This window comes from Hermetia illucens, chromosome 1 (genome assembly GCF_905115235.1).
Source record: "Hermetia illucens chromosome 1, iHerIll2.2.curated.20191125, whole genome shotgun sequence".
Taxonomy (NCBI): domain Eukaryota; kingdom Metazoa; phylum Arthropoda; class Insecta; order Diptera; family Stratiomyidae; genus Hermetia; species Hermetia illucens.
The window spans coordinates 3,907,744-3,927,409 of NC_051849.1; the positions used below are offsets into that span (position 1 = coordinate 3,907,744).

Genomic DNA, 19,666 nt, shown 5'->3' on the forward strand with positions numbered 1-19,666 from the left:
ATAATCTGCTTCGTATGTTATCATCTTGTTACCCCGCCGAGTAACTGGACAACCAAAAATCTGATCGCACCGTGGCGAGTAGTCACTCTAAACAACACCACACCAGTAGTCCGGTACCCGGTCAATATTTCAATGTTGTTTGCAGAGCGACTCTGGGCCGATGCCGATCATCTCAGACCAAAACGTCTAGAGCCAGCACACCACATGCGCCCCCCCATGCATGGTATATAAAAGCAGAACTTAAGCGAAATTCATAATCACAGTACATTGATCGCTCCATCGAGCAAGATCATCACCAATTTCACCAAATCACCTGTACACCCCTTCGGGAAATAGATCAGCAATCGATATCAACCCCCCTCTCGCTTCTAATCGTGTTGTGGATTAATATCTCTTAATTGCTGGTGATAAAGTAAACCCGTCTAAGAATTGAACGAAAAGATACAGATACAGATATTATATATATATACTGCGGCCAGTGTGCATTCCGAGTTAGTTACAAAACGATCGTGATCGTGTTCAAATAGTGCACCCGTGGTGCGGACATAAGAACTTATCGTGTATCGAGGGCCCGTTGAAAATCGCAAAGGATAATTCTGTTTTAGTTAGTGTTGTTCTAGTGTTGCTACAACAGCAAGTGATTTCATATCCGAAGGATTATCAGAAGAATTAAAAAAAAAGTAAGAATATTTTCTACTGAGTGATTACCATCTGAGATAGGATTAAATACAGATTATAGTGTGCAAAGTTCTTCAATTTAATTGCTAATAGCATTCTTAATTGGATAGTATTGTGAGTAATGAGGAAAGGAAGTTAAAACTAATTAGCTGGGAAACGGATTTAGCTATCAGTTCTCCGCAACTAATAAGTGACAATCAATCTATTGTAGTAATTATTTGTGGTCAGATAATACTGCACCAAATTATTCTAGCCACAAAATAGATGATGTGGTTTTCCGCACTTTTCATTAGATTTTCCGGGAGCAGTACGGACAACTGTTAGTGGGTTTCGTGGCAAATATTAGTAAATTATTTTTGCTTTAACATTATCAAGCCACGTAGATTAGATGACTGTGAAAATCTAAGGGTCCTTTCCGATTGCTATGCTGGGTGCTAAATAGATAGTTAATCCTTAATCTTATCTTGAATTAACCACTGAAAACAATCATTTCTTGGTGCTACTGTTGACGTGCATATTTCTAAAACTCACAGCTTTAATCACTAGCCCCTATTTAACGAAAAAGATGGGGAATTCCGCAATAAAAAGATGCCAATTAGAACTTTTTATTCTATTTTCTGTATTTATTTACGCAATTACTGTGTGCTTTGAGTGGGAAGCAATCTATTTGCGGATGATTCGATAATTGCTAAATACTTTCCTCTAGTGAGTGAACAATTTGTTTATTCTGACGACTCAGGGAATTTTTGAATTGTTTAGATACACTCAAATGTTTACAAGTAGTTGTTGGAAATTCACGATTATGGGGTTTCCTTCGATTCCAATTAAGAATTTTTGCGGTAATTTTGAGGCATGAGGGATGAAAATTGAGTTGTTGGAAATTAAGATTTAGTTTTAAGAAATTAAATCTATTCGATCTTCAGATGGAAGAATTCAAAGCAAAGAGGAGTAGTTAGTTATGTGAATAAAAACTGTGCTGAGTTATCTTAAGCTATTTCCCTTTGGGCTGCACGTAATTCACCACAAAGGCTTTGATTTAAAAGAGCCTATGAGGGTTTATAAATGAAAAACCAGATAATAAGGCAATTTGGCAAGTTTACGGAATGAATTCGTGATTCAATTAAAACAGACCACTTCCTCCATGACTTGAAGGAATGTTCTACTATCTTACCATCTTTTATTTAGATGTAATCAACAAAATAATTAGCACCTTTAACTTCCATTCTCATAAGCCGAGAAAAATCACATTTACATGAGGTCTCAGACTATTTATTAAATAAACAGTAGCAACTGGTCTCACTTCTTCCGAGGAATGTACAAATCACATGAATAAATAGTTTTATTTGCATTTCCGCTGTTTGGTAGTTGCTTACATGCAATAGCATGTGCTTGGCGGATAATAATGCAGAATCAATCTGAATTTTGTCAATTATTTTGAAAAGATTTTTTAAAGTCAAATCAGCTGATAGAGGAGCTAAAAGGGTTTTTAGTGGATGAAATCCATGCTTGTGCAAAATAGTTAGTGTTTTAAAAATGGGGCCTACAACAGTTCGCCTTTCATTACGGTATTTTGTAGATCATTCCAAAAAAATTTTCCCACCTTTCTACTCCTATAAAAGTATCTAATTTATCATAAACAACCAAACCCACTGAAATATTCAAAGCCTAAAACAGAGCCTTAGTTCTCTTCAAAAACCATATCATTGGCCATCATCATATAAATTAGAGCAGAAACCTTTGTTTTTATTACATTTCAAACCATTTCCAGAAGAAAAGTTATTGGCACTATTGACCATATTCATCTAAAATTAATACGCTTTTCGCTTCTTCTATGATTTCTTCCATTTAATTTCCTAAAAAAGCAATAATATCGATCACACTATTGCTGCGGTCATTGTTGCTCATGCTAATACCTATAATCGGTCAAGATTATGTAATCCGCATACCTAATCTATTTTCGGAATTTCACTGGTCATTTTAAGGTTGGTAAGAGGAGAGATGAGAGACAGCAGTAAAGAAATAAATGACGTCAATGCATGTAAAATGAAGTGACACTGACGATGTAGACCACACTAAATTTGGATGAATGTTATTGGCAATTAGTGGACGATTGTGTTTCGGGTTTTTGAATATACATAGCCGTATTGAGAGATTTAAAAGTATTTTTTGCCTTTTTTATAATGCTCCAGATCTATAATTTACTATCCAGTTATTTTCTCGTATCTTAAGGTGAGAATATCTGTGCATAAGTGGCCTAATAAAAACTAATTTCGGTCATGTATAGGAGCCAACATTTGGATTTCAATACGTACCGCAACTGCACTGTTGATGATGAGAATTATTAATTCTAATAAATCCTCAGTAATCATATTATACACCCAATAGTCAATTCTTTGCCCAAAGCCCCTAAATCTGGTCGTGGGATCTATATAAAGCGTAACATCTCCAATTGAAACAAAAGATTTAAGCGAGCAACTTGATATAATGAATGCAGATTGCAATTTTTATTCGTATATTTTAATCGGGTAGCGGAAATCAAATTCTAAGGATCTGATAGACTCAGTTGGTCGCCGGACCTACACACAACCTCACATCTTCAAATTCAAACAAAAGATTTAAGCGAGCAACTTGATATAATGAATGCATATTTAAACAGATTGCAAAGATGTGCAATTTTATCCGTATATTTTGATGTGGCAGTGGAAATAAAATTCTGAGGATCTGATAGACTCAGATTGGGTTTCTGTTAACTGTAAAATATGCCCCCCTCCCCACCCCCTTTCACGAATTTCAGTTCAGGACTCCTAAAAAGCATTTCTCGTCTCTAAGATGTAATCTTGTCTTGAACTGCAAATCTACTGAAAAACCACTTGATTTAACAAACCCAAGAGCACACTTCCAACAGTTGAAAACAAGCCTTTACTTCACAACAAACAAATCATTCCAACTTAATTTAAACTCATCACGTACCCCATAATCTTCTCCTATTCAAAGGCCTTTCTTAAAGATCAAACACTTCATTCAGAGCCCCCTCCTGTGAATCTAATTAGATTTTCTCACCACCAGACAAAAAAAGTGCAATCTGCAAAACACTGGCAATCATTCAAACCATGTAACAAAGCCCAATCGTTGTTTTTCGATGTTCTCCCCGTACCCATTCGCTACTGATACATTTGACGCCAAGTATTAATTAGTCATTACCTTGATAATTACCACTGACTATGTTGCTGGCTGTGTCACAGTGCCATTCAGACAAACGTGTATTTACGGCAAGACATGTCGTACAATCCAAGAATTCCATAAAATTCTGTTAGCAATTAATTAGGAGTTGTTTGATGACAAATGAGGCAGAGACAGAAAATTGAGGATTTGATTAGTTAAGATTTCTACACAGTCGTCCTAGGCTTTTACAGGTGTAACTAACCATCTTCAATTTCCAATTTCAGGTACAATGATTTGGCTGAAAACGCTTTGTTTAGGGTTCCTGCTCTTTGGATCAACATTCGCCGAAGCTGATAACTACGCAGCGAACCCTTTCTTGCATGGTTTCGCAAATGATGTAAACGCCTTCATCCAAGATCAAGCCCGTTTGGCAGCAGTTGATAGTGGTGCCGAGGCGAACCCCGATCATTCAGTTGCAAACCGAGCTATCGATGGTTATGCAGCTCCAACTTACCTGCCACCAGTTGAACGTAAACTTATCTGCAGCGGTGGACAAGTCTGTGTGAGCCCATTCCTCTGCAAAGGTGGCTACTTCACATCAGACTTGAGTTTCGCAAGACAAGTAAGTATTTTTGTCTATACGACATGCAGTTAATTAGTTGTATTAGAACATCACTTGCCCGCAAAGAACTCAATGGGATGATGGTCAGTTGAACTGAAGACGAAGGAGGCGGTTAGCGCGTATTAAACAGTGTGAGGTATTTACGCAAATGTACGACTACTGTTCGACACCCATTAGCAGACGTTGCTGACCTCGCTATGTTTGATGATATTACCAAATAATAGCTGCGGGAATTCAGTTTTAAATGTCATGTTAATTGAATTTTTGCATATTTAATTGCGGCAGTAGCTGTGGTATGATACGCCAAATGAGTAATGATAACGGAACTTTGGCTTTAGAAGTGACTTGGCGTTTTTTTTTTAAGGCACGCTCATAAAAAAGCAGCTGCGAGCTGCCAGTGAAGGACCATCATAAAATGTTTCATTCTTATCAACTTCATTTTCTCCGTATCTTCGGCGTTTTTGAAAAACAATTCAAACTCCAGAGGTAAAATTTGGAGGAAGTTCGTTAGGCATTGCTTAACCAAAATCTTTTTTTATTTTCCAAAAAAACCGTATCAACTATTTCGTCCTTCAATGAATTCTCTTCAGAAAAGGATCTAACTAACTCCATCAGAGGAAAGAAAAACGTACTGAAGATCCGGAGATATTCTTCTGGAAAGAACGCAACAAAGAAGTGAAGAAGGGTTCCTTCTACTCTAAACTAGCCACTTAAAAAAACTGTTTGCCTCATAGCTCGGCAAAAGACCCGCTTGGTCAACCTGTTGTCGAGGATCTCTCGTACCTAAAATTGGCCAGACGAACTACTAAAATGTATGTTGCCACAGCAGGTTATGACATTGTCAAATTCCTTACAAATCTTAAAAATCATAATCGTGATACCCAAGAAAGATAACAACCAAAAGATAACCCCACGTTTGTCAAAGGCAAAATAGCAAAACCCACTAAAAGATAGAAAATTGAAAAACCTGTACCACGTCAAAATGGGAACAGGTGTTCCTGGAAGTAGACCAAAATCCAAAAAAATCTCCTAAACTAGCTGAGGACAACAAAAAACCAACCAGAATTTGGGACTATACTGTATGAAAGACCAAAACTTTTTTTAGACAAAGATGGAAATTTTGAAAGACCGCTGATGCACAATAAGTAAAACCGCCCTCATATTTCTACCCATACTTCCTTTCTCCTGATGAAGTATTACTTCACGGGAGAGAGGTGCTCTTCTCCCGACATTTTCCTCAGGAGAAAAGATCCTAGTCCTGTAGAATTTTTCGAAATTATCCTCACATGACAACCTTCTCCTGAACAATATTTCTGTTTTAGAAGACTGCGGTCACTTCGAACAGATTTGGCTTCCTTCTACAGTAGATATGGTTTGCCTCTTTCGATATCAGATCTATTTCAAGTTCAAAACTCACTGAGAAATAGGACAACTGATCCTCGAAATACCGGTATATGAGGAATAAAATTCATGATTGGGCACTTAAAAAATCAAATTTGTCTTTTTTTCATTATAACGGTACCATTTCATACTGTGTGCAGGCTCAATATTCATATTGATAGATACAAGACCTTCTTAAAACCTCAGCCTCAACTAAGGAGTACGGCGCGACAGCTGTACAGCACAACTACACGCTTGGGCCTCAAGGACCACTGCCCTCAATGTAGGCACAGCTACAACCACCATAAAACTTGCACAAGGGAGCCAAGCGCAAATAACCAAGCCGAGAACATATCCTTGAGGACCTTGAGGCCGAACTCAGAAGACTACCCCGTTGGCCAAATTATTAGCAATTTTCATTTCCAGCATGTGAGTTAGTCAGCTTTTTAAATTTTGCCATTAACTTTTCGTCTTCGTTGTTTGACCACTCGTAACGATAATTTGATGGCAGGGATGGTTTTACATGCGTATAGTTCGACGTGCTTGGAGTATAATACCAACATAAGCACGCCCCGGCTTTCCTATAAAACCTCCTTCGCAAGCAAGCGCTAATCCTTCAATCGTACTTTCTGTTTCACAACAGAGACCCTGATACAGAACCTTAAGAAACACCTCGCTGCGTTGCCAGTCTGGCACGCTTCTCTGGTATCAGAAAGATAAACTTCAATTATTATGCAGCCAGGAGGAACTAATTTAGCCAAAATGACCTTAACAATCTCCTCCTGAACAGTTTTTTTCTAATTTCTGTTTCAAAAGACCGTGGTTACTTCGATTTGCCTCTTTAAGCCTCTTCTGGAGAACACAATCGGAGCTTCGCATAATTTAACGTAGCTTAACATGCGTATTGGTAGATGCAAGACTTTCTTAAAAACCTCGGCCTTAACTAAGGAGTACCGCTCCCAAGTTATACAACACAGCTCCCCGCTTGAACCTCAAGGAGCTCTACCCGCAATGTAGGCACAGCTACAACCCCTAATGAAACTCGCGCATGGTGGCCAACCACAAATAATTGTGCCGAGAACATATCTCCAAGGAACTCTGCTGAGATATATGAACTCAGGGGACTATCCAAGTTGCATGGTATCAGATAACCTCTGGTGAGGCTTTGTAGCCGGAACCACTTCAGATGACTCCCTTGTAGACTCGGGTCTGATCGCTCAAAGCCTCAGATGATTCACCCACACAAGCAACAAATCAATGTGAATACAGCATTTCCTGATGTCACCATTTGGTTTTTCTTCTTGGCCACTTGGTCCCTTGGCCCCTCTCTACATTTGAGCACCCTTAAAAATCTATCATTCCCGTGATGACACACACCACCTTACTGAATGCCGTCCTTTACACGCAATTGTCCAGCATGCCAAACTCACCCTCTCCAGTTCACAGCATTGCCTATACTCCCATTCAGACAGTTGCCACAAAAAAGATGATACGTGCCACCATCTCGGCGATAAAAACTTCGGGGTATACTTTGGCTCACGATATTAGACACCATTTATGTTAACAATCAACTAGAACTTGCCGGCGTTGCTAGCGCATACTCCAAGTCACCTTTGAAATTTAATTCGGAGTTGACAATTGCCCTACCGGCCGATGACGTTCTCGTCAAGCAAGCCTAGTTTGACCACTCCTAACGATGATTTGCTAGTAAGAAAATTTCACTTCCATATGTCTATTTCAACGTTTTTGGAGTGCAACCGCGCAGTAGCTTGCCAATAAAACCTCCTCCGCATGCAAAAGTCATAAATTATGTTCCACAACAGGAACTCTGACGCAGTATGATACACCTCATTATGTCATCGTCCATATACCAGGCAAGCCTCTCTGAAAAGTAAACCTAATTTGTCGAACTATGCAGCCAGGGACACCCAATTTTGTCGAAATTCCTTCAACACAACCGTAGCGGTAGAATTAAAAGCAATCCTGATATTTGGCATCACCACCGCATAGCACCTACTAACAACCATCGCCTTCCAAGCGAGATCCCCATCGATACTATCACATCAACAGTAAATTTAACACAGCAAAAACCACGTTGTGCCTCCGATGACCCCCCCCCCCCCCCGCCAGCTCAACGGATAGAGGCAGCATATTAGCATACAAAAAGACACGCCAATATGAAGAAAACATGCCAAATGAAGCAAGTGAAGCTGCCTGCACTGGATGGAAGACTGTTCTTCCACCATATGCGACATAAATGTGCTTCTGAATCACTGGAGATTGGCTTTAGTAGCCTATTTTGGACCTTTGGTCGGTAATCCCAGGAGTCGAAAAAGCGTCCTGCTGAAACAAAGCAGGCAAATCTTCTATACATCCTTTTTCCTATTTTCGGTCACCTTACTCATGCGCGAATGCTTGGCTCACTAATACCGTAATTTTTCCGCCTCTTCGCGTATCTTATATTGGTGCAACGCCACCTGTATTGACTATGCTACTTCGTCAATTAAGGTTTTGGTGTCCTTCCTCCTGCTTCCCTCCTCTTTCATGAAGCGTTACTTGACAGATGGGAGCAGAGTGCTCTGCTCTGCGCTGACCCGCAAAAGCCACACATCCAAATTGAGGTAGTCAACGATGAATAGATTCCCAAGCTATGCAAATATTACAGGACCTTGAGGAACACCTAACCAGATGAGCAGTCTTGTACTAGAGAAGCCTCAAAAAAGTTAACCTGGATTAGTCAAGCTATGCAGGGACGGGGGATTTTGGACAAAACACCTTCAATACACCCGTAGGCAGAACTAAAAGCATTCCTAACGTCTGGCATCACCACCGCACAGGACTTGCTAACAGACACCACCTTCCAAACTAAATCCACCACCGTTATTATAGCATCGACAAAACTCGTCAAAACTCACGCTGTGGCTTTGATGGCCACCCGCCAGTTCAATGGATAGAAGTCGCCTGGTGTATATCATTTCTCCAACAGCTTGTCATAATGCCAAAATGACAGATAGGTCGATAAAACGAGAGTAAGTCAAGTGGAGCTTCAATCGCTGAACCTGTGCCTCCTGTCCTCGACTTCTTTCACTATGTTCAGCTCAAATACTCTTCTGAATAACTCGGGACTGACCTTAGCAGCCAATTTATGCACTTTGTTCCGTAATCTCAGGAATAAAAAGAGCATCCTGTTGAACCAAAAGGTCTATGAGATCAGGTGAATCTTCCTTTTGACCTTTATCCGATTTTTGGTCCCCTTATTCATTGTTCGGAATTCTGAGTGTCCGATTTTTTCCACTTTTGGCATAGTTGATGCTGCAATTTCAAACTACTGATTTCCGGGGGTAATTTCGATAGGAAAGTTTTCCTTGGTAAAGAGGCTTTTCGTTGATAGCCTGCATAGACCCCAAAGGCTCACTTCCCCACTTCATTTTCCCCCTTTTTACGTATCTTATCTTGTGAAATGCATGTTGTGGCATTTTTTCAATTAACGCTTGGACGTCCTTTCTTCTGCAGTACTTAACAGAAGACATTTTACTGCCCCTTATGAGAGCTCGCATTTTCCGAAACTCACAAAGTTCATTCTTGCACTCCTTCCATGAAAAAACGCTGTTCCAGTACGTTTTAGTCCTTTTGCATTTACATTTTACAACAAAAATGTCCAAACCAAATTGGGGAAAATCCGCCTTCTTTTTGAAGTCATGCGATTAATCTTAACTGGCAACAGACAAAAATTCGCTTAGTGATGAACTATCTTGAAAAGAATCGGTGTGAATTCTATTTCTACTAGGACAGGAAACCTACCTTCTTGTACACTCTCAAACTGTCCAATCTATAAACTCCACTGCCTGTTGAGAAGAGTGGCATCAAAAACACCCTCCAAACTATGACGTCAATTACTTTGCCCATTGTTTCTGGATCTTCCCCAAAACATATGCCTGGCATTTCCGAGAGAGTTAAGGCTTAACCCCACGATCTTCTTGAGGCACAGATTGATTTTCTGACCACAATCAGAGCCCCGCTGTATCAAGCACAATGGTACCAGTCTGAGTGCATGACTCAGCATTTATATTGATGGATGCAAGGCTTATCTAAATCTCTACCGAACTACGGAATATGATAACAGAGTTGAAACTCAATTCCACGTGTGAGGCCCGAAGGTTGGTTGTTCGCTTGGATGTTAACAACAACCCCCATGAAACACTACGGGGCCAATCGCTACAACCGAGTTGAAAATAAATGAACCAAATATTCTCCTGGCACATGTAAATTGAGAGAGCTATCCTAATTTCCATGGTATCAGTACACCCCTCGTAAATGGTGACCGAAACGACTTCAGATGAACCTCCATACAGGCTCGGGTCTGATTACTCTCATTCAGCTTTAGAACATTCGCCCACTGCATCACAACCAGCACAAAGTAAGTACAGCGTTTGCCGGTTTCACCACGTTGAGGTTCTCCTCGGCCATTTAGTTTTTATCTGATCAACAGGATTGTTGACCCATTTTCCTCACCGCCACCTCAGCACACTTGGTCTTGCCTCTACAACAAAATTACTCTAAATATTGGATTCCCCTCGCGTGATGTTTTCTGTCGTGCCTATGTAGGCCAAGGAATTTACAAATACAAATTCACAAAGTCTTTCGCCAAATCGAGTTCCAGCTTGACAATGGTATAGTGGTTGGAGCCAAGAAAGTCTTTATGTGCTTACTAGTGTTCCCTATGTAGCGTCGATTAAAAAATAGGTTGAAACGTCAATCTCGGAACCTTCTGGTGATTGAATTCTTGACCTAGGTCGTCTGAACAAGAGCTATTTTGATATCTTTGGCGGAAAACAAGCGGATGGTTTCGCAACACAAATGTAAGGCTCACACCTCAAATGCTAAAGATTAGTCCATGCCGTTTTCGTCAGCACAAGTTTCATCAGTAATAGTTGATATGCATGCCGGAACGTTTACCCTGTTAACAGGAATGGGGATATTTTGGATGATTTTCTAGAACTCTATTTCTTTGACAAGTGCCCAGTTTCCCAGGGTGTAGGGGTAAATAAACTTAGCTCCATCATTGTTGGTCTTTTGTGGGTTTACGCTTTAGTTTAGCCTAAATATCGCTGATCGAGATTATCTCACAAGAATTGTTTTTTGAAGATGGCAGCATGATCCTCGGGAATTTGGAACGAGTGAAAGAGATGCCGGTGAGGTTTCTACGGGGTGATGCAACAAGTACTTAACTACCATCTCCGAGAACCTCGTCACCACATTGTTCGAAGGCTCTTACATTAGGTTTTTATTGGTGGATATCTAATTCACGAAAGATTAGGGGAGGGAGGTAGCTCCAAGTCATCTTTCAATTAAAATATTGTGAAGTGATAAGCCTACAGCAGCGGAAAAGCACAAAGATAAATAGGAAAGCAATGACCCCCAGGGCGACGTGATCAAGATACCAACGCTCAACTAGTTAGATCACCACAGCGTTAATCTGAGCTTATTGTATTCATTACCTTGTACTTGGGCTTTTCTATCCTATCTCACTGGACAGTGGCTAGTGGCGTAAAATGTTTTGACCACACCTGAAATAAGGACATCCGCGATCGATATGTGGTTGAACCGACTGTGGAAAAATTGCGAGAGAGACGTCTTCGATGGTATGGTCACGTAATTTGCGCTAAAGAGAATTCACTTGCCAAGACTGGTCTGAACATCAAAATCGATGGTAAGCGACGAAAAGGCCGGCCGATACAACGGTGGCTTAATTCCCTGGGTGGTGATTTGAAAGCCTCTCGACTACATCCAGGCCTGATCTTTGATAAAATAAACCGATCACGCCGAGCTGACGCTCTTGTGAACGGGGCAAAAGCTGAAGAAAAAGAGGACTCCAGGGCGAAGTTGTGTGCCGTTTAAGACCGACTTGAATCGCGGTATCAACGAGCACTAAGAGATTTTAAATAATTTTCCATTTCAAATGCGTCCCAATTGCTCATTATAAATGCAAAGAAAAACAGAAATTCAAACCGAAATGCATTGGAGAAATGAAGACTTCACAAAAACAACTTTTTCCCAACATTCGCCGGCCTATCCACTCTGCCTACTCACTTGGCCCAACGAGGCGAAAATTTCAATTAACCACAACTTTAAAAGAAATTACAAAATTTTATGACACCAGCATAAGCAAGTAATGCAGTACAAGTGCAAATCTTCGCTCATTGCTTTTTAATTAAATTTAGTGAAAGGCTGTATGGAAGACGGCAAGCAAGTCTTCGATATTTCGAAAGAAATTTTATAAGCCTTAGGCAGCAAATGCCACGATCACACGATCTTTACATCTTAGATCTTCTAAATTGCAGACACATACACTTGTTGCCAAAGTGGTTTGGTCCTTATGAAAGGAGAAAAAAAAAATTGAAGAACCAACCTCAATCGATGTTATGACAACTCTCACGCACTAATTGCAATGATTTACGACTCATATTTGGAATTATCGCTCTTATCGGTCCACTTCAATCCAATCGCTGCCTCATTCAAATCAAATTCCTCCAAACTCTGTTTGCATTCAAGCATTTGATCACTTCTGCAAATCTTATTCAATAATATCAACTTCGTAGTGGGTTATGAAGATAAAAAAATCCCCAACCAGATTGTTACATAAAAAGTAGTTGACCTGATGGCATAATTTAACCAAAGTGAAATTGACAAAATAAACACAGAAAAAAAAAAGAGATCATTTAAGGAAAGGAATTCCAATGAATATCACTTACCTAGTAATGTGCTGCAGACTAAAACACTGATGGGCGACGAAAAAGTGCACCTGCTTTATCTACTCAGGTATTGCGGTATGTTGGACGTAATGCTTTGTCGCGGAATCCGTGAAAACCTGTTACCTTGGCATCGTACCTGTGGTCGTTATCTTATTCCTCTTATGAAATAATAATTGATGATCAAATGCAAGACAATCCGTGATATATGATTGATGATGAACAGAAGCGAATCACAAAGTCGAGGTGGCCTCCTTCCAAACATTAGATTAATGAAGTGAACCTTCTTAAGTTGGTTTGTGCTACGTGATCTTCAGGTTGATCGCTTCAGGTTTAGAATCATAGAAAAAGAAAAAATCTACGATTTCAAAGAGCTTCCAACCAACATAGCAACTAAGCAAAACAAAAGACTTAAGCGAGCAACTTGATTATCTGAAATATATCGAATTTGATCTGCATAAATGCAAATTGGGTTCTTTGAGAAGATTCTTTGGCGAACTTGGTAATTAAACGAAAATGGTAATAAAATGGACATTTTATTGAGTTCAACATAAAATCTTAAAGCGAATTTATCATCATCATCATCAACGGCGCAACAACCGGTATCCCGTCTAGGCCTGCCTTAATAAGGAACTCCAGACATCCCGGTTTTGCGCCGAGGTCCACCAAGTCGATATCCCTAAAAGCTGTCTGGCGTCCTCGCCTACGCCATCGCTCCATCTTAGGCAGGGTCTGCCTCGTCTTCTTTTTCTACCATAGATATTGCCCTTATAGACTTTCCGGGTGGGTTCATCCTCATCCATACGGATTAAGTGACCCGCCCACCGTAACCTATTAAGCCGGATTTTATCCACAACCGACGGTCATGATATCGCTCATAGATTCCGTCATTGTGTAGGCTACGGAATCGTCCATCCTCATATTGGGGGCCAACAATTCTTCGCAGGATTCTTCTCTCGAACGCGGCCAAGAGTTCGCAATTTTTCTTGCTAAGAACCCAAGTTTCCGGGGAATACATGAGGACTGGCAAGATCATAGTCTTGTACAGTAAGAGCTTTGACCCTATGGTGAGACGTTTTGAGCGGAACAGTTTTTGCAAGCTGAAATAGGCTCTGCTGGCTGACAACAATCATGCGCGGATTTCATCATCGTAGCTGTTATCGGTTGTGATTTTCGACCCTAGATAGGAGAAATTGTCAACGGTCTCAAAGTTGTATTCTCCTATCCTTATTCTTCTTCGTGTTTGACCAGTGCGGTTTGATGTTGTTGGTTGATTCGTCTTCGGTGCTGACGTTGCCAGTATATATTTTGTCTTGCCTTCATTGATGTGCAGCCCAAAATCTCGCCACACGTGCCGCCTGCTCGATCTGGATGAAGGCAGTTTGTACGTCTCGGGTGGTTCTTCCCATGATGTCGATATCGTCAGCATAGGCCAGTAGTTGGGTGGACTTGAAGAGGATCGTACCTCTTGCATTTACCTCAGCTTCACGGATCACTTTCTCGAGGGCCAGGTTAAAGAGGACACATGATAGGGCATCGCCTTTTCGTAGACCGTTGTTGATGTCCAATGGTCTTGAGAGTGATCCTGCTGCTTTTATCTGACCTCGCACTTTGGTCAGGGTCAGCCTAGTCAGGTTTATTAGTTTCGCCGGGATACCGAATTCTCTCATGGCCGTGTACAGTTTTACCCTGGCTATGCTATCATAGGCGGCTTTAATGTCGATGAATAGATGGTGCAACTGTTGTCCATATTCCAACAGTTTTTCCATCGCTTACCGCACACAGAAAATCTGATCTGTTGCTGATTTGCCCGGAGGGAAGCCTCTTTGGTATGGGCCAATGATGTTCTGGGCGTATGGGGCTATCCGACCTAGCAAGATAGTGAAGAATATCTTATAGATGGTACTCAGCAACGTGATACCTCTATAATTGCTGCACTGTGTGATATCTCCCTTTTTATGTATGAGACAGATAATGCCTCGTTGCCAATCGTTAGGCATTGATTCGCTGTCCCATACCTTGGGCACAAGTTGATGAACTACTTGGTGTAACTGGTCGCCTCCATATTTAACCAATTCGGCTCCTGGCGACTTATGATTTTTTAGCCGATGAATTGCACGGACCGTTTCTCCTAAACTTGGTGGTGGCAGTATTTGTCCGTCGTCTTCAGTTGGCGGGGCCTCCAACTCGCCGATGTTCTGGTTGTTCAGTAGCTCAACAAAGTACTCAACCCATCGCTCCAATATGCCCATTCTGTCGGAAATCAGATTTCCCTCTTTGTCTCGGCAGGATGAACATGGAGGCGTATAAGGCTGCATCCTGCTAACTTGTTGGTAAAACTTGCGCGCCTGGTGCGGTTGCTCCCTGTACTCTTCTAGTTCACAGACTTGTTGGTTCTCCAAGACTTCCTTTTTCCGTCTGTAAAGTCGCTTCTCCGCTCGACGGAGTTCGTGATAAGTCCCTGCGCGTGCCCGAGTTCTTTGAAAGTGCAACATTACTCGGTATGCAGCATTCTTCCGTTCCGTTGCTAGCTTACATTTATCGTCAAACCAGCCGTTCCGACTCCTTTTGCGGCTGGGGCCAAGTATGTTTGTGGCCGTATTCATGATAAGGTTCTTCAGGTAGTTGTGAAGATCATTTGTTGACGCTTCATCTCCAGGTTCTCTGTTGACTGCGGTCAACATAGCAGGATAGCAACATAGCATCTAAGCAAAACAAAAGACTTAAGCGAGCAACTTGATTATTTGGAATGTATCGAAATTGATCTGCATAAATGCAAATTTAGTTCTTTGAGAAGTTTCTTTGGCGAACTTGGGAATTAAACTAAAATGGTAATAAAATGGACATTTTATTGAATTCAACATAAAATCTTAAGGCGAATTTATGCTGACTATTTTCATAGATCCAGTCCAAGATTGGTTAAGGCAATCTGTAAACCACAACCGTAACTAAAATTTATTCAGTCTGAAAGAGGATCTTTCCAAGTTCATATTCAGATGTTAAATATGGAAGATTTATGTTATGTTGCAATCATATAAACTAACAAAAGACAATTAAAAAAGATACTTTCCGTGCGATCGCATATTATTATCATGCAGTTGCATCGTTTGATAGGCCTGACTATAAATATCTGAATAAAAATGCAGCAAAAAAAAAAAAAGCTTGACTAGTCGTTAAAAATTCCAAACAGCATACCTAACTGGCTACCACACAAAGTACGTATGTAATTTCTTCGAAATAACCCCGAAGCAAAAACCTCCAAAGATGTGGTATCGCCGCAAAGTGCACATAACTTATCTTGATGATGGCGACGCTATTTAATTGGTTTTCGCACGTTTTCCATAACTTGGCTATACGTGCCCTAGCTAGATATTAAGCAATTATATGCCTGGGATGATGTCGCTTGGTGGCGATTATACAAATAATTCGAGATATGTCATTCAACTTGCATAAAAATGGGTGGAATTATGCATAGTATGCACTTCAGGTAGTGCTAAATGTTATCCTGCCTTCTAAGTAGGCAATCAACATCTTTAATTGCATCATCGTATCTTAATTGCTAGACAGACAAATTCAAAATTAAGTGGTTGATAGGAACAAGGGTTCTATGCCGAAATCGTCTTCAGGAATCAGGGGTTGAAAATAAACAGAGGGAGTTTAGTGGCAACAGTGAATAAGTCAATCAGCCCAAATGTAGTCTTCAGGACTAAATTTGTCTTATTTTATTTTGCAGGAATGTATCCCAGACAGTGAAGTTTGCTGTACCTACCGTCCACCTCCACCACCACCACCACCAAAACCAACAACCCCACCAGCAGTCGCCTGTGTTGGCCGTTTCGAAGCTTGTGTTCCACCACAACAATGTATCGGAGGAGTTTGGCAATCAAATGGACTCTCAACACCCCCATATGTAAGTACATATCACATCCCAATCTTTACAGCAATAAATTAACCAACCTCATAAGACATTCAGCTATTAATTGTCAATCATTAAAAGGCAATTATTGACCAAACGGGGCAGCCTTAAAACCCCTTGCGAAATCCCAACTTTGTTATAAATTCAATCTCGACCTAAAAACCTACTATGGGACCTATAACAACAAATAGAAACGCATTAAGTACACATCATGCCGTGCATCATCTACGCACCAATGTACCATCAAGGTCTGGGTCAAATCTGTTGTATAACATAAGCAAATCCCAGTTGATATTCGTTGTTGGTATTATACCGTTGTTGTTTGGAAGTATAGTGCGAGTCGAAGAGAAGATACGATGCCAAGAAGATGCGCTATCGCTAAATGAGGGAAAGATGATGATGATGATGATGATGTCATATTACGACAAGGTAAATTCAGGAAGTATTATTTCTGTATGTAAGATACTTGCACTGAGTATCTTTTAATGCAAAAACGCGAATTAAATTTGCTATGGGCGCAATGTCGCTTACACTGGACCTGAGACTGTTCAAAATGTAATTAGCGAGTAACCTTGCCAGTGGCCGATGCTAATTTGTTTTTTGAATTCGTTGAAGTTGAAGGTGGACATACGATATTTTTATGGAAAGTGCAACTAGAGCAGAACTTTGAAATGAGTGTCGCGATGGCTGAATAAACCGGCTCACGGAAAGTTAAATGTGGTTTGTTAGTGATAGATAGACCTAGTATCCGACATCGAATCATGATGCCACTAGTGAGATTTGAACCACGACAGCCTTGTACTCTTACCACTCAGCTATTCAGTGGTGTCCTTCCTGCCGTCAAAAACCATATTGTTGTCATCCTTGCTAGCTCCTTATGAGCCTGCTCTTATGACTCCTTTATTGTTCATATTACCCTCCCAAACTGCCTCCCTTTCATAACATTCTCTGTGTACCTTCCATGCTCTTGCACAGTGTCACTCGTCCAAGAGTTTCTCAATAAAATATCAGATGGATAATGAAGAGTTCGATGGTCAAATGACCATCCTGGGTGGTCAGAGACGAACAAGAGGAAAGAGCTGTCCCAAAAACCTAGAAAATTGGTGAAATTGACCAGGAATATGGAGAAGATCCTTCGAACGCATCGATCTCTCATGGAGCCGTAAAACTTTTGACCCGAGTGTCGTGATCGAAAGGAGGATCTACGACAGATCATATCCTCGACCGATGTTTGCCCTGCCTCAGATGTTTTGTGAGGCGCGACCTCTGACGTTTTCACCCTGCCTTGATATCCTCAGGTCATTATGTTGGAGGATGTTCCTTATTGTAACAAGAGTTTGGCCCAGTTATTACCAGGCCGGATTGTCCGAATACGAAATTATCTAATCAGAAAATTTGACGCACTGAATCCATTGTGCCGGGATCTAAATCAACCAACACCGTCGGATGCTTCATTATGGTGGACATTGATGCTTTCCATCTGTAAATCATTAACACCATGACAGGCACCACTTGCATCAACACTATGTTCACCGGAGATGATTTCAGAGAACCTGCCTCCAATCTGGTTTCCGCATTAACCGTTTGAACGATTTTCCTCTTTTTGACTCAAGGATTTATTTTCACAAAATTGCAAATGCTCTTTCACTGATATCACCACTTGACTGACTTACAAGCTGAAAACCGCCGGTCCGACTCATCAGCTGTCCTTCTGATCAGCCGGTCCCTGGTTCCGGTAATCAGACGCGGACATATTCCCCAAAATCGTTTCATTTTATTTCCTAGTAATTCGGTTAACCTTAAAATTGGTGCCCACTATCTACCTCTTGAAGTTGATTTCAAAGTTAATCGCTCCACCATACACTCGCGTAGCAAGGCGCTTATATTTAATTTCTATGCTCCCAATTTCGTGGCCTTGCATAACTTTTTTTCAATAATTGACTGAAGAGGTGAATTGTAAAAGTAATAATGCATCCAGGCCGCTTTATGAAGTACTCAAAAAACTTCTTCCCTCTATTTTTCTGTTTGGTTTACCGCTGATGTCGGTGATGTCCTACGTGCAAAACACTAAGTGGCACCAAAAATCAATCCAATTTTGTAGCCTCCACCTACTAAAACTCTTGAATAGAAAGCGTCCTGGTGGTATTTAGGGAGAACTAAGGCTCAATTGAGCGCTGGGAATTCAGGTCATTTTGGTCATATGCCCCGTTGCTTCGTCGACTCCTTTGTCGGCATAGATGATCCATCCATAGCCGGCACATCACCCATTTCTGTTCTAAACACTTCCAATCAAATTTCTTATTGAGAGTTTTGATATTATCGGTAGTTATGGTTCTGACAGTCCGCAATTGTTTTCTAAAAAAAGTTACCCACTGATTTCTCTCTCCCCCTTTTAACAGGAGTTTATTCAAGGGTATCTTTCCATGCAGGTGGAAGGAACCTTGCATCATCCCTTCGTAAAAAAATGTGATATCACACTTGTTGAAAATTACCGCCTAATATCTGTCCTTTCCTTGAGATTGGAGGTTCTTCAGAGGCACGTAAAAGACTGCCACTCATGCCGTTTTGGAAACTTTATTGTGAGGAAACAACATGGATTTCCGTCGCAGCGCTCAAATGTCCTTTATTTGCTAGAGTTTACTGACTTTCTCGCGGAGTCTCTGAACGATAGAAAATATGCCCACACAATCTATACTGACTATATAAAGCTGCCGTCGTTCACACCCTATTTCTCCGACATTCATTTGTTACCTTGATGGTTAACCTTCATCATGGATTCAATTTCATAAGGATCTCGAGATGACGTTGGATACTGGGTTTTTTTACTTTCATTATGTTGACATTCTCGGTCGAGCTTCCAGAATGTCTGACTTCCCCTACCGCAATTACGATTGTCATACAGTAGAGTGAATTCGAAGGAAGAAGTTTACTTATTCTCTCTTTTGTGAAAAGAATCTTTCCTACACCTCTTATCACGATCGCCTAGTTTTCCTTCAATACCATATTAAAGGCTACAATATACAATTAGGGAAAGTTTCCCGGGCTTCTCTCCAGCATATAGCGCCTAATGCAGCTAGCAACTGAAAGGACCGATCCCGTCTTTTTGCGCTCCGACAAATCTCTCTTTTACGGTTGCAAATAGCTTGGATGTTCGGATCA

General features: G+C 40.8%; 1 protein-coding gene across 1 annotated transcript in view; it reads left to right on the forward strand.

The window, feature by feature from the left end:
• The first annotated feature begins 254 nt into the window (after nucleotides 1-254).
• Nucleotides 255-19,666, forward strand: part of LOC119658941 (inactive serine protease scarface) — a 45,449-nt gene continuing 26,037 nt past the window's right edge. Inside the window, exons 1-3 of the mRNA XM_038066803.1 lie at nucleotides 255-680; nucleotides 4,123-4,462; nucleotides 16,325-16,501. Of these exons, the coding sequence (XP_037922731.1) occupies nucleotides 4,130-4,462; nucleotides 16,325-16,501 (510 nt within the window). The 5' untranslated portion in view covers nucleotides 255-680; nucleotides 4,123-4,129. The remainder of the gene's footprint in view (nucleotides 681-4,122; nucleotides 4,463-16,324; nucleotides 16,502-19,666) is intronic.